Source organism: Sinocyclocheilus anshuiensis, unplaced genomic scaffold (genome assembly GCF_001515605.1).
Source record: "Sinocyclocheilus anshuiensis isolate Anshui unplaced genomic scaffold, SAMN03320099.WGS_v1.1 scaffold263, whole genome shotgun sequence".
In the NCBI taxonomy this organism is placed as follows: domain Eukaryota; kingdom Metazoa; phylum Chordata; class Actinopteri; order Cypriniformes; family Cyprinidae; genus Sinocyclocheilus; species Sinocyclocheilus anshuiensis.
In genome coordinates, this window is record NW_015549593.1 from 640763 (window position 1) to 655102 (window position 14340).

General features: G+C 39.4%; 1 protein-coding gene across 3 annotated transcripts in view; it reads left to right on the top strand.

The window, feature by feature from the left end:
• The first annotated feature begins 767 nt into the window (after nt 1–767).
• Nucleotides 768–14340, top strand: part of LOC107658234 (mannosyl-oligosaccharide 1,2-alpha-mannosidase IB-like) — a 105996-nt gene continuing 92423 nt past the window's right edge. The window contains exons 1-3 of one of the 3 annotated variants that reach the window (XM_016446700.1): nt 774–863; nt 1467–1614; nt 4676–5139. In XM_016446700.1, coding sequence (XP_016302186.1) covers nt 4829–5139 — 311 coding nt within the window. In that variant the 5' untranslated portion in view covers nt 774–863; nt 1467–1614; nt 4676–4828. Of the gene's footprint in view, nt 1615–4675; nt 5140–14340 lie in introns of all 3 variants that reach the window. The other 2 variants (XM_016446698.1, XM_016446701.1) reach the window with 2 other exon arrangements.

Genomic DNA, 14340 nt, shown 5'->3' on the forward strand with positions numbered 1-14340 from the left:
ATATTTGATTATATGTAAATCATTCCTAAGAAGATGTCATCTTAGGTTTAACATTTGATTACATGCAAATCATCCTTAAGATTGTTTCACCAAAATTTACATATATTTAATTGTATGTAAATAATTTCTAAGATTGCAATTAATAATTGCCTCTTATTAATGTTGTAAAACAACTTGATCTTTTTGACATTATAAGTAATATATACAATCAATCAGTCAAATGAACCAGAACATGAACTTTGATATATTTTTCTTTGCAAAAAGTTTACCGTGAGGCAATGCTATTTTAGTATCATTGATATACTACAATAGTTTTTATTTTAAATTCAAATGTTTTTTTCCGTTTTAATTGTAATTTTATTTAAAGTTATAGTAATTGTATTTGTGTGTTTTTGTCATTTTTATTTTCTTATTTTTATTATGTTTTGTCATATTTTATCATTTTTTTTAAATAAGTCTATATAGTTTAAGTTAACTATAGTAACCGTTCAGACAGGCTATCTAAACAAAACAACTAATGCCTATTTAAAAAAAACGTCAAATTGAGCACAGTTTGAGTAAAGAAAGCACAAACACAGAAACACAGAAAAACAACGATAAAAAAGACAAAAAGGGGAAAAAAGGTACAATAATATTAGGAACCTCTAAAGATGCTTTTTGGTCTCTACTGTCCATAATTGATCGCCATTAATTTTGCGTTGCCTGTCAAGACTCGTACTTGCGCGACGCTCCCTGGTTTTACCCGTCGGCAGCTGACTGGATGTTGGAGGACTGAGAGGAGGAGTAGCTGTTGCAGTAACAACATCCTGGATATTGGAGCCTGGCGGCGCACACGGCTACAGAAATAAAGGAGGAACGAAGACGTAAGGGAGGCGGCGGTGGTAATCTCAAACGCTTTAGTGTATAGAAGCAGGGACATGAACGTGAATTTGGCAACTTTCAGGCATTAATTGTGGATTTATGCTCTATGGCGCCGATTTATCCCGAGGCACCGACAAGGTGATGCAGCAGCGGCAGGACGGGATCAGTCCGCTACACGGCTGCCAGCTGAATGCCTTTACTGGAGGAGAAAGGCGCAGCACACGTCCAGCGCAGGCCGGCTTGATCTTTTATTAAAATAGGACAGTATGTAGAGAGGATCACCCAGCAGCTGGGAAACACCCGTGGTTAACTTTCATTATTGAATCGGCTCTCGATATCGCTCTCCAGAGACGCTGCCACGGCATCAAGCGGATCAGGCCTGTGCTGAGCCACCGTGCGCGCTTCGCGATATTTAACGTACCGTTGAAAGCGCACAAATGTGACGGGAACTTTTATCGTTAACACGCCTAACGAAAGCACCTAGTGCTGTAACATTGTGTTTACTCTCCGCTTGGCCAGTTTTCTTTATGTTTACATAGGTTGCGATACTGTTTTGTCTTATCAAACTGTTTTCCTTTATCGATAACGGATAATTGTATTGCTAGTTTAAGATAAACAATACGCCTAACCGGCGGTGAGGGTGGACTCGCCGTTTATCGTGAAGATAACGACTCGACCCAACCCGTCTTGCCCCAGAGAAGCTTTCGGATCAAAGCGAGATTCATGGATCAGAATGATAAAAAGACCCTCACGGTATGTGTGCACACATTTGTTTCATCAATGTAAATGTGAAAAATACTGCGTGATGTTAAAGATAAGACCGGCGTTTTGAGCATGAACCGCTTGATGAGGCGCTGTAATCAAGAGCAAACACTTGTACAGGTCTCACATTGTCTCACAGCTAAAAGTGTCTCATAAGCCCTATTCGCACGGGATTAGTATTATCTGGGGACCTCGTGTGATTTTGAAATTAACCCCCCACCTCTGAATTTCGTGTGGTGCATTCGCACGGGATAAGCGAAGCCTGCGATTTTACTCGAATTTACCGACTTATCTACCGGATACCCGGATGTCAAGGCTTTGAGAGTCCCGTTCTATGGTCCAGATGGATTTAAAAAAAAAATAATTATATATTTTCGTGCGCTGTGTCATTTATATTTCACCAGGTTAAAATAATACCTCAAGCTTTATGCTTGATTTATTTGTAACACATTAACCTCAAAACCTTTTCAGCCTTTTCTATCTACAAATTGTATGGTGTAGCGATATAACAGCACCCAAAATACTATCAAACACTCCAACGCAGCTCCATTCTTCGCGAAAGATGGATAAAAAAGCGCACAGGAAACAAAAACCTCGAAAAATGATATGCGACCCGCCAAATGCTGGCCGAATCACAGAGATGCCGATTCGCACGGGACTAATATTAGCACAGGACCTCGGTGTTCGGCGAAATATGGTAGGTCATTTGCGGGGGAATTTTTACATTACAAATTACAGACATGGCCGATTCGCACGGGATTAAGTTCACAGACAACCTCCGCAATTATTACAAATGACTGGCGGTCACCAGATAATACCAATCCCGCGCGAATAGGGCTATAGACAGTCTGTGCCGAACTGTATGTTTTTGGTGCATGTTTTGATATAATGGCATTTTATTTCACTCTAGTCTACCTGTGTTTTACCAGGGCGAATCCAAACAAAACCATCAAATAAACAAGATTTAAAATAGTTTTGGGCCATAACGAATACTTGAACGTCCTCATGATAAATATCCTCTTTAAATGTAGACCATTTGTAAGGCTAAATCAAAAGTCCATATATATTTTTTATGGGTGGTGTTATAGTATGAAAAAAGGCTAAGATTCCTCTTTCAATCCCTACAATTATTCACACAAGCTGGAGTGCTACACCATACTGCAGGTATCACAGCATTGCTAATATTCTGTAAAACAGAACGACTAGCAGGGTTATTTTTATATTTCAGTGTAGAGTAATTAATGTCAAGTAACTAATGTTTCATACAAAATTTGACCAATTAGTATGTTGATTTTCCACCTATGAAACAATAGTACCAAAATAAGTCAGAACACCAAGGCCTGTTATCAAGCAAAAAGACGTAACGCCGGACTGGATCAGTGTATTTTAGTGGAACGGAGCGACACAGATTTCCCCTCCTGGCTCAAAGCCTCTCCCTGTGTTCCCTGATAGCACACGTACATCATGGAGATGTCTATTTGACATCTACATTTGCATCTGCAAGACAGATTTTTTAGAGTGTTTGCTCATATGCAATACATCTATAGGACGTTTCCTATCAGATGTCAAATAAACATTCAGAAGATGTCTTGAAGATGTTTTTGATTTAGAATGTGTGTAAAACTGACATCTTAGAGACATTTATCAGATGTGTGTGTACACAGCAGATGCTTTCCAGATAAAGCGATCTTTATCGGACATCTTGCAGACGTACGTGTGCTATCTGGGTTCCCTACTATATATAATAGGTGAGAAGCAGTATGTGAACGGAGTAGTATGCCCAAATTCATAGTATTTATTAAACAGTAGAAGAAAAGGACCCATATGACCTACTACTTCCGGTGAGTTTCTAAACGGTGCATCTGATAAATACTTTACTATCCCATAAGGCCACAGGAGAGGAGTTGTGAATGGCAGTGAAGTGACACAACTGTCGCTGGTAGGTCATGTGACAGTGAAAATGTAGAGGATGTAATGTGTCTGTATTTCATTCATACTACCCATATTCATGCTATATAGAACATACTTTTTTAACAATTGCGATGTTACCTTCATTCAAACCAACTGTAGCACCTACTAGAGAGTATGCAATTTCAGACACAGCTACTGTAATCACTGAAATCCAGCTCTACGTTTTCTATTTTTGGCTTGCTAGTGAGAGAAACCCCAGATAGCACATGCACATCTGCAAGATGTCTGTTAAAGATCACTTCATCTGTAAAGCATCTGCTGTGTACAAACATCTGATAAACATCTCTAAGATGTCAGTTTTACATACATTCTAAATCTTAAACATCTTAAAGACATTTTCTAAACATCTATTTGACGTCTGACAGGAAATATCCTATAGACGTATTTCATATGAGCAAACGCTCTAAAAAATACGTCTTCCAGATGTAAACATGCACATCAAATAGATGTCTCCGAGATGTACGTGTGCTATAACGAACGCCATTCAGAGCAAAGTGGTGTCAAAGTAGTATAGTATTTGCATAGCACTCATACTATTTTTGCGGTATCTATTACTGCCTTCAAGTGCACTTGGGAACCTCCAAATCTGGCTTCCATTTTTGTGACATGCCACACATTCAAGTTGGAAACAAAACACCCAAATAACTACGTCTTATGATGTATAAATAAATACATCTTTCACTTATTCATGCATGGTATCACAACTGAATGTTAAGCAAACCCTGAAAGTTGAGTGCTTGACACATGGATACAGAATATATTCCAATGTCTCTCAACTTGGCGACACGTTTATCATCTGTACTTGTGTGCTTGGAACTCGTAATTAGGGTATTTCCAACTCCACTTGAAAAGGGTATATTATATTAGAGAAATATTAGACCAATTTACTTCTAATAACTGCTAAAAATGACTACTAGACCCAGAGAATCATATTGGAGGACTGGAGCTACCTGTTGTCTAATAAAATTTCTTTCTACTGTTTAACATAATTGCCATGGAAACTGAAGTTCATTTTTAATGGCAAGCTTCTGTTGAATGCCTCGTGATAGTTGGTGTCTGAAAATGTCTTTTTTGTTTTCAGAACAAGTGGAAACAGTTGTGATCTACAGGACGACTCCATTTCTAAGAGATAAGCAGACATTTGGCAGTAAAGCTCCGCAATGAGATAGTGTGGCTTACACAAAAAAAACGACCTTGACACTTATCCCACCATATTTCAGTTCATCATCAAAATATGACCACGCCAGCTCTATTGCCACTATCGGGACGTAGGATACCTACCCTCTCGCCAGGTGCCGCCTCATTCCCCCATCACAGAGCCACCTTACGGCTCTCAGAGAAGTTCATCCTCCTCCTCATCCTCAGTGCCTTCATCACCTTGTGCTTCGGAGCATTTTTCTTCCTTCCAGACAATTCCAAACACAAGCGCTTTGACTTTGGTTTGGAGGACGTGTTGATACCGCACATCGAGTCAGAGAAGGAGGCAAGGCACAGCAGCAGACAGGTCATACATGGTGTGGGAGGTCATGACGAGCATCGGCACAGGTGAGAGCTCAGAGATGGCTTCATCTCCTCAACAACTCCATGTGTTTTCATGCTTGTGTATATAGGTCAGGGCTTCTGAACCGTGGCCCTCGAGGTCCACTTTCCTGCAGAGTTTAGCTCCAATACTAACCAAACACACCTGAACAAGCTAATCAAGGTCTTCAGGATTACTAGAAAGTTATTGGCAGATGAGTTTGATCAAGGTCGGAGCTAATGGTGCATTCCATTTGTACTCGGAAGTCGGAAATTCCGAGTTCCCAGTAGGAACTTTTAACTGAAATGCCCCCTCAAGTTGGAATTTTTGTAACAATTCTGACTTTAGAATCCAGTATGGCTTCTCAGAGCATCAACAGAAGTGAAACAGTAGTAATATATTGCATTTCTGTTTGTCTGTGTCTAAATAAACTAAATGGTGCACACAGTTCTGCCCAACCTCTATCCGTGGACATGATACTTTGATGCTATCGGTACAAAATACCGTCTTTTAATGTGTTTTTATCGACTGGTATTGCTATTAATGGACACGTCCATCTTGGTTTTCAAACTTGTGTACTGGAACATTGTGAACTCGGTTGTGACATCATTTCCAGTTCTGACATCCGAGGCAAATGGAGCGTAGCAGAAACTCTGCAGGGAGGTGGACCTTGAGGGTTACAGTTGAGAACCCCTGGAATAGGTGGTATATTGTCGTTACTGTGATGATTTATTCAGAAAACAAACTGAACTGCTTTCCTGTACTGGTTTAAATGCTCATCATGTAATCAAAACAATTTAACTGCATAGTACTCATATAACTGATATGTTAAGATTTACGTACCAAACACATTAAAGTCAAATTGACTTGTTATTGGTAAACAGTTTAGCTTCAAGACTTCTACGTTTTCTAGTGGTAGAGGATATTCAATGAAAAAATTGTAGGTCTTGATTTTAATCCATCAGGAATTTATTGGACCATAAAAAGTGAGTTTTACAAACCAGAATGGAGTGAGACCTGAGTGTTAGGGATGTAACGATTAACCGCGAGCCGGTTGAAAATCGATTCAAATATGTGACGGTTCAAATCGGTTGAGATGTTAAACAAATCGCGATTCATTTAGGGGTAGTTTATGAATCCATGTCTGAGGGGAACTTGCTGTCTTTAGAAAAGTTTAGATGCAGGGCTCTACAGTGCGACCATTTCAGTTGCATTTGCGACTGAAAACTACTACGTGCGACTATGAAATTTTTTTTAGGAGCAGCAGTGCGACTGACCCGATCATCATCATACTTGTCGTGAGTTGAGTGAATCGTTACATCCCTACTGAATGTAGGTTGCAAAAATGATGCTTAAAATGATCACTGTTGGCTGTTGGTGAACATTATCCAATAGCCTGTGTGCCCGATGTGACATCGGGGGGATGAAGTCATTGAAAGATTGTGAAATGTTGTCTTTCTGTTAATACTATTAATCTTACCATGTAATTGGAAAGTTGCATCCCACAAGGTGTTTCATGGCTATTTAGCACACATGTAGGTGTGAGCTCTGTGAATGGGCTGTTCACAGATTGTCTGTGATGTTCTTAATTGCCCTATGACCTCTGAAAGCTTTTTCATGCGCCAATCCATGACAGCGAACAGTGATTCTGAGCCTGAAATCTTTGGGAATATATATTTTTTTATTAGGCATAAAATTCAAAAGCGTTCCAAGATCATTTTGGAAAAGCATATGTTAACCACCAGAGCATGTGAGCGAAGCGGAACGGTGTGACGCTCCGCTACGTTTTCCGCTCTATGGACGTGCGCTCCACTCAGTCGCTCTAACCGCCCAAGCAAGCGTTCCGTTAATATTCCGCTCACGCTCACTGTAAACCAATTCCCGCTCAGATCCCGCTCTGTTCTGTAAAGAACAACATGCTCTGTTAACCACAAGGCAGAGAGCCTCAGTACTCCTACACACAAACAGACACTCCCTTCACTGTTTCTAAGAAAATAGAGAGAAATCAGATCTAATTACTTTCTGTTATTCTGAGATTGATGTTTTTGTCTTCTTGTTTTGTCCCCTAGCAATACTTCCAAGATTTTTAAAGGCTTTTCTTTCGTACTTGAGACGGTTGTAGCCACCCAGTCAGTGGTTCAGCTCTCTGTTTCTTTCTTCAGCTGTGGACCACAATCCATTGAGAGTTTAAGTGAACTTCAGTGAAAAAGTTCACTTTGTTGTTACTAAGTGTTGTTTCTGCCTTCGCCATTGAGCTGTGGCTTGTTCTGCCTGTCTTAAGGATCAACAACCATTTATGCAGCCTTTTATATTTAGAAAAGATTTTAAACCAAGTGAGGTTTGAATGCAACTCCCAAAAAAAGAAAGTTTGTATTTTGGTAACTCTTAGATTGCTTGAAAATTGCATTACTTTTTCCCAGCGCAACATAAGATGAGTTATCAAAATCTCAGAGCATCGCTTTTCCATGTAAAAAAAATGCATTCATAGCTTTAGATCATGCAGTTCTTCCTCATTTTTAGAACATTATCTCTTTTGTGAAATATGAAACATTTGAATTAAAAGTAGCATGTATTTTTTTTTTGTCACCCAACCTTTCACTGCCTATGGAAATGTGTGGCAAATGACTTTGTCTCAGCTAGGCATTAATGTGACTGAGGATCATCTTGAAATTATGCCGGCTGGACTGAACACAGCCTCTTAAAGGGGACATAACACACAGTTTCCAATCTCATGTTAATCTTGAGTACCTATATATAGCATTCTTCATATTTCCGAAGAGTCTTTAGTTTTTTCAGAATTATAAAAGAAAGATACAGCTTTACGCTTCTCTTTGAGAACAGCCGATCTCCTGGAAGCATGCCATGGGCGGAGCTAAAGAGTCATGAGCCCTTACGCGCCGATTGCCAACAAAACACAGAAATTTGATGCGATTTTACTTACTGCAGTTCTGACTCATGACCGGGATCTTTTATCGCGGGGACCACTCCATCTTTCATTATCAAACGATGTGCAAATCCAGCGTTGAACTGGGCCTTGTTTATAAAACATTTGTCACTGAAATGACGGGAACAAACAAACACACTTGCGAAACTCCGTTGCAGGGCCATACTCAAAAAAAAAAAAAAACTTTCCGAAACTAATACGAATCCTGAAGGAGTGTCTTTAGCCCTATTCGCACGGGATTAGTATTACCTGGTGACCTCCAGTCATTTGTAATAATTGCGGAGGTTGTCTGTGATCTTAATCCCGTGCGAATCGGCCATGTCTGTAATTTGTAATGTAAAAATTCCCCCGCAAATGACCTACCATATTTCGCCGAACACCGAGGTCCTGTGATAATATTAGTCCCGTGCGAATCGGTATCTCTGTGATTCGGCCAGCATTTGGCAGGTCGCATATAATTTTTCGAGGTTTTTGTTTCGTGTGTGCCTTTTTATCCATCTTTCGCGAAGAATGGAGCTGCGTTGGAGTGTTTGATAGTATTCTGGGTGCTGTCATCATATCGCTACACCATACAATTTGCAGAAAGAGAAAGCTGAAAAGGTTTTGAGGTTAATGTGTTACAAATAAATCAAGCATAAAGCTTGAGATATTATTTTAACCTGGTGAAATGTAAATGACACAGCGCACGAAACTATATTAGTTTCTTTCTTTTTTTTAAGTCCATCTGGACCATAGAACGGGACTCTCAAAGCCTTGACATCCAGGTATCCGGGAGACAAGTCAGTAAATTCGAGTAAAATCACAGGCTTCTCTTATCCCGTGCGAATGCACCACACGAAATTCAGATGTGGGGGGGTAATTTCAAAATCACACAAGTTCCCCAGATAATACTAATCCCATGCGAATAGGGCTTTTGGCCTTTTTTGGCTTTTTGAAACTTTGTACATGTTTAGTATGAGAATCCAACTCTTTAACAGTGTAAATAAGTCAGAATGCATGAAATAGCATTAGACCCCCACTTTAAGCACATGAAAATGCGCCCTGTTACTAGGAGACACTTGACAAATGAAAACAACATGTGTTCTAAAATTGACTGAAAATATCAAATATGTTTGATCTCCTCCGACTGGATGGAATCATAATCTGAAGCCTGAAAACGTCCAGAGTCTGTGACCATCATACACTACGTGATTTTCTATGGAATCTGTCAACTCAACTCTGCAGACCGGCTCTGACTTTCGGCAACTAGTGTCAACTTCTCCAGACTGTAAATCGGTGGGAAATCGGGGCAAAAATCGTGTTTTTCAGTGTTCAGGATGATCACGTGATTCATCTTCAGCTATCATTGCTGTGCTGTTTAATGTGATGCTGTGTACATATAGCATATCTCATCATGACTGTATATATTTAGCTTTGTGTGTTCCTTGCATTGTAGATGGGCCTGGTATTATAGAGGTAGTTGCATTTATTTATCATGCTTAGCAAATCCTTGGATGGCATAGTCATATTCCATGCTCCATTTTCCCCATCAGGCAAGCGTAATGGTAATAAATGGGCATTCATGCTTGCATACAGGCAGGTTCATATTCCCTGTACTGTTATCATCATGAAACTTTCATTTAGCTTGACTTTCACACAGGCACATACAACAGCAGTTTTGACATGTCAGTCATGAGGTATTGTCTTAATAAGCCCTATTCGCATGGGATTAGTATTATCTGGGGACCTTGTGTGATTTTGAAATTACCCCCCCACATCTGAATTTCGTGTGGTGCATTCGCACGGGATAAGCGAAGCCTGCGATTTTACTCGAATTTACTGACTTGTCTCCCGGATACCCGGATGTCAAGGCTTTGAGAGTCCCGTTCTATGGTCCAGATGGATTTAAAAAAAAGAAACTAATATAGTTTCGTGCGCTGTGTCATTTACATTTCACCAGGTTAAAATAATATCTCAAGCTTTATGCTTGATTTATTTGTAACACATTAACCTCAAAACCTTTTCAGCTTTCTCTTTCTGCAAATTGTATGGTGTAGCGATATGATGACAGCACCCAGAATACTATCAAACACTCCAACACAGCTCCATTCTTCGCGAAAGACGGATAAAAAGCCGCACAGCAAACAAAAACTTCGAAAAATGATATGCGACCCGCCAAATGCTGGCCGAATCACAGAGATGCCGATTCGTATGGGACTAATATTTTGATTTATTTGTAACACATTAACCTCAAAACCTTTTCAGCTTTCTCTTTCTGCAAATTGTATGGTGTAGCGATATGATGACAGCCCCAAAATACAATCAAACACCAACGCAGCTCCATTCTTCGCGAAAGATGCATAAAAAGGCGCACAGCAAACAAAAACCTCAAAAAATGATATGCGACCCGTCAAATGCTGGCCGAATCACAGAGATGCCGATTCGCATGGGACTAATATTATCACAGGACCTCGGTGTTCGGCGAAATATGGTAGGTCATTTGCGGGGGAATTTTTACTTTACAAATTACAGACATGGCCGATTTTCGTATTTGTGATTTACCGGAAAAGGATAAAAGAGAAAGATGTATATTCGTAAAATGTATGTAATTGTAATAAAAATTATTAATGGGGTGAATAAGAAAATAAGAAATATATATTGTCTGTATCTGTGTTTTTAGGCTAATTATAATGCTTGTTTTGTTTTATTTTAAATAATTTTGAATTATCTTGAGAACCCCATTTGGAAACCACTGGTGTAATTGGAAACTGGTGTGCAGAAATGATTTAAAAAAATTTATCTCCACGATAAGTATTGCAATTTATCAGTAGACTGTACATTAAGAAGGATAGCCATTTAAGTATAACATATGTAAAAAAAAAAATATTCATGATAATACTGACTAATTAAACAACTGAAGTGCATAAATGCTTTTCATGAAACCACATTGCACTAAGAGTCAACAGACCAATAACCAGCTTTTGACTGAGATGTATGCACTAGTGTTGTCAAAAGACCCGGTATTTCGGTACCAAGTCGGTATTAAAAAAATGAAAACGTTACGGTACCAGGTTTTTTTAAGTACCGGTGGTACCGAGTACCTTAGTTGTTTAATTGGTTAGTATTATCATGAATATTCTGTGGTTGGATTTTTAAATCAAATCAAGATGTATTAGCATGTAATATTGGACATTTTTTGACTGAAATGCAGTTTCTCTGGTTTTAATCAGATTTATTTCTCATCCTACTTAAACATTACCTCCACCCCATTGCTGCTCACCTTTGGCTTTCTCACTTGGGGGCTGTGAGACAGTTTGTCACATTGCTTTGTGACAGCAAGTATTGTGCTTTACAAATAACTGATTATTCAGATAGATCCCCTTGGTTTCATAGAACAGTGTGTTCTGTTTGTGTATGGTCATTACTTTCTATCATGAAGTTGGCCACTGCATCATCATTCCAGAAACTATGTAATGCTCCATCTGTATTTGGCTAAACTGTAAGTCAGTTTTGCTAAATCTGAAAAAGCAGAGTCACAGTTGTACCTGAACGATGATTCATGCTTATTGAACCTGCTTCCCACATCTGCTTTCACTCATGACCCAAAGAACTCATCCTGGCCATGAGCTCTGAAGCCAAACACAAGCTCTCTGTCTGATCTGCCTCTTACACCCGGGGGCACTGTGATCTGTGCCAGCCCGTGTCCTGTTATCCCTGTCAGTGTGCCATGCTAGAGCGGCCTATACCCATGTTTACCTGGGCCTGCTCATTGTTGGTTTTCACCAGTCCACCAGTGTGATTAGTACCAGACTGGAAGTTATTCTTTGGTAGTTGGCATTTATTCTTTGTCTTTGATGCGGTTTAATTTGGGGTAACTCAAACATTTGTTTAGAAAAGTACAATTATTAACATCTGTGATTTTAATTACTGGTTGGGTGGAATTGGGATTTTTTTTTATTACTAAGGCGGTTATTACTAAGAACTATTTTCTATTTTTGAATATATTTTGTAAAAAGTATTCTTGTGATGGCAAATCGTTCAAAAATATTCAGCAGCCATTACTTCAGTTTTAAGTGTCACATGATCCTTCAGAAGTCATTCTAATATGCTGATTTGTAGTTATATTTATAAATATATTGCCTGTCAGTGCAGTGGCCATTTTCTTCTCTTTTTTTTTCTAACGTCAGATGGGATGCCAGCAGGCAGTGCATGAATTTCCAACTGTTATTTTACCCATAAAGCTGCAAAAAGGTCAGAATCCATAATAAAGGGGCATAAGGCAGATTTGCGCACAATGGAAAATTAGCTTTAGCTACGGTATCCAACAAAGTTCAAAAGAAATGAGAAGCATTGTGAAAAATATCTACACTATACAGTCATTCATAACCGGATTGGATGAGATTTCTCAAAGGATGGAGCGAGTTAACCAAACAACTCTGTAATATTTACAGAGCTCGCATAAGAAAAAAGAGCCGTATTTGATTCAGACAGGATTGGTCTGGTCAGGACTGGACGTTCCGGTTTTGAGTCTATCATTTCATTTGGTCTCTCAAGGAATCCCCTCTTGATTAGTGGAGTAGTGTAAACTTCCCCATGCGGTTGACCTGTCCGGTTGTGGAAGATTAGTAGACGTGGCTCATGTACTCTGAGTAAATGTGTCAACTGTGGTAGGCTGATGGAACAGATGCCCTGTGACTCGCGCTAATTGAGTTAGTGCTCACACCTGCCAACCTGACATGGGCTCAAGGTGCCTCTGAAAGTGAGAAAGTGCTCGGCTTGAGCTAAACCAGACCCTTTCTCCAAAACCTGACAGTTTATTTTTCAATTTAGTTCTCTAGATGTGCTGATACTTTTTAAAAAAAGAGATTTGATCCGAGTGAAAAATGTACCTGCTCCTGACAAAGCTTAAGTAAGAGGCAGATTCATTTGTAATGTCTGAACTCAAGCACTTTATTCGAGATGGGTGTCTTTAAGAGCAGGGAAACAGACAAAGACTTGTTTACATAATGTGCTGCTCAAAAAAGTGATAATGGAATTATTATTGCAGAAAACATTTAGTTTCATTGCAGTTAGAGGTAATAGAAAAATGCAAATGAAGGGGGCAGCTGTTGTGACTGAGCAAAAAAAAACAAACAAAAAAGAAACTGCAGATCAGATTTAACTAAGGGTCTGCAGAGCTAAATAATATATATAAAAACAATATAGGTAATGGCATATGTTTCATGTTTACATTGTGCACTCCCCACCAGATACAATATTCTGATTGTTTGCATCTTGTTTTTAATGTAATACTTGCATTTTAAGTATAATGTACTCGTTCTAATAATTTTATATTGTAATGTACTCATTTTAATATATTAAAATCATCTTAACATTGCTGGTAGTTATCATTGCACAAATCAACACACTCTCTACGTTTAAAAAAATAAAAATTAGTTCTAAACGAATGCGCTGTCTTCACTGTATCTCACGTGCACGTTTAGTCACACAGAAATCAGATCACGCTGAGCGCGCACACAGACATCCTTTTTAGCGCTCAGACAAACTTTTTAGCACTGCCCCGCAATTTTATCAATAAAACGGCATAATTGCTGAAGAACTACATTATCTTTCTCAACAAGGAGCTGGTAACATCGTCGTTTCTAAAGCAATTAAAGCCACAGCTTCATTGTTAATAGAGAAACGCGGCAAAACGGTGGTAATTCACACATACACAACCTCTCTCTCTCGTAAACGAACACTTGATGAATTACACTTTTCTGAGAATAGAATATTGAAGTGGAGATCGCTAAACTGCAAGCTAGCCGGTGTTTTCAGAAAGCCAGCGCTTTTATCCACAGTGGAGAGAGCGCACGTACACATGGTTGCCAGGTTGACAAAGATAAGCAACACACTTAGCAGATAACTCCGTATTGCGTAAGTGTGAAGATCTGTTTCGGGGATTTCGTCTCTTTATATCAGCCAACCCCGGTTGTGTTCCTCTGCGGCCAGATTAAACCTTGCTGTAGTGGCCGTGCCGTTCTCAAGCCCACCTGCCTCCGCTCACTCTAGGCCGCCCGCCGCCGCTCACTCTAGCCCGCCGTGTGTTTCGTTGTGAAAGCGAAACTACTTTGTTTGGCCTTCCAAAAGAGGACACGACTAGAAATCAGTGGTTAAGTTTTTTTTTACAACACTGTTCCAAATATTCAGATGTGTCCAGTGCATTTTATGGAGGACTGTTTCCTGATCCTGTTAGAGTAGACTACAGTGCCGGCTGTTCTGACTCACAGACTGTAAGTACGTTTTTTTATATTTAAAGAATTTG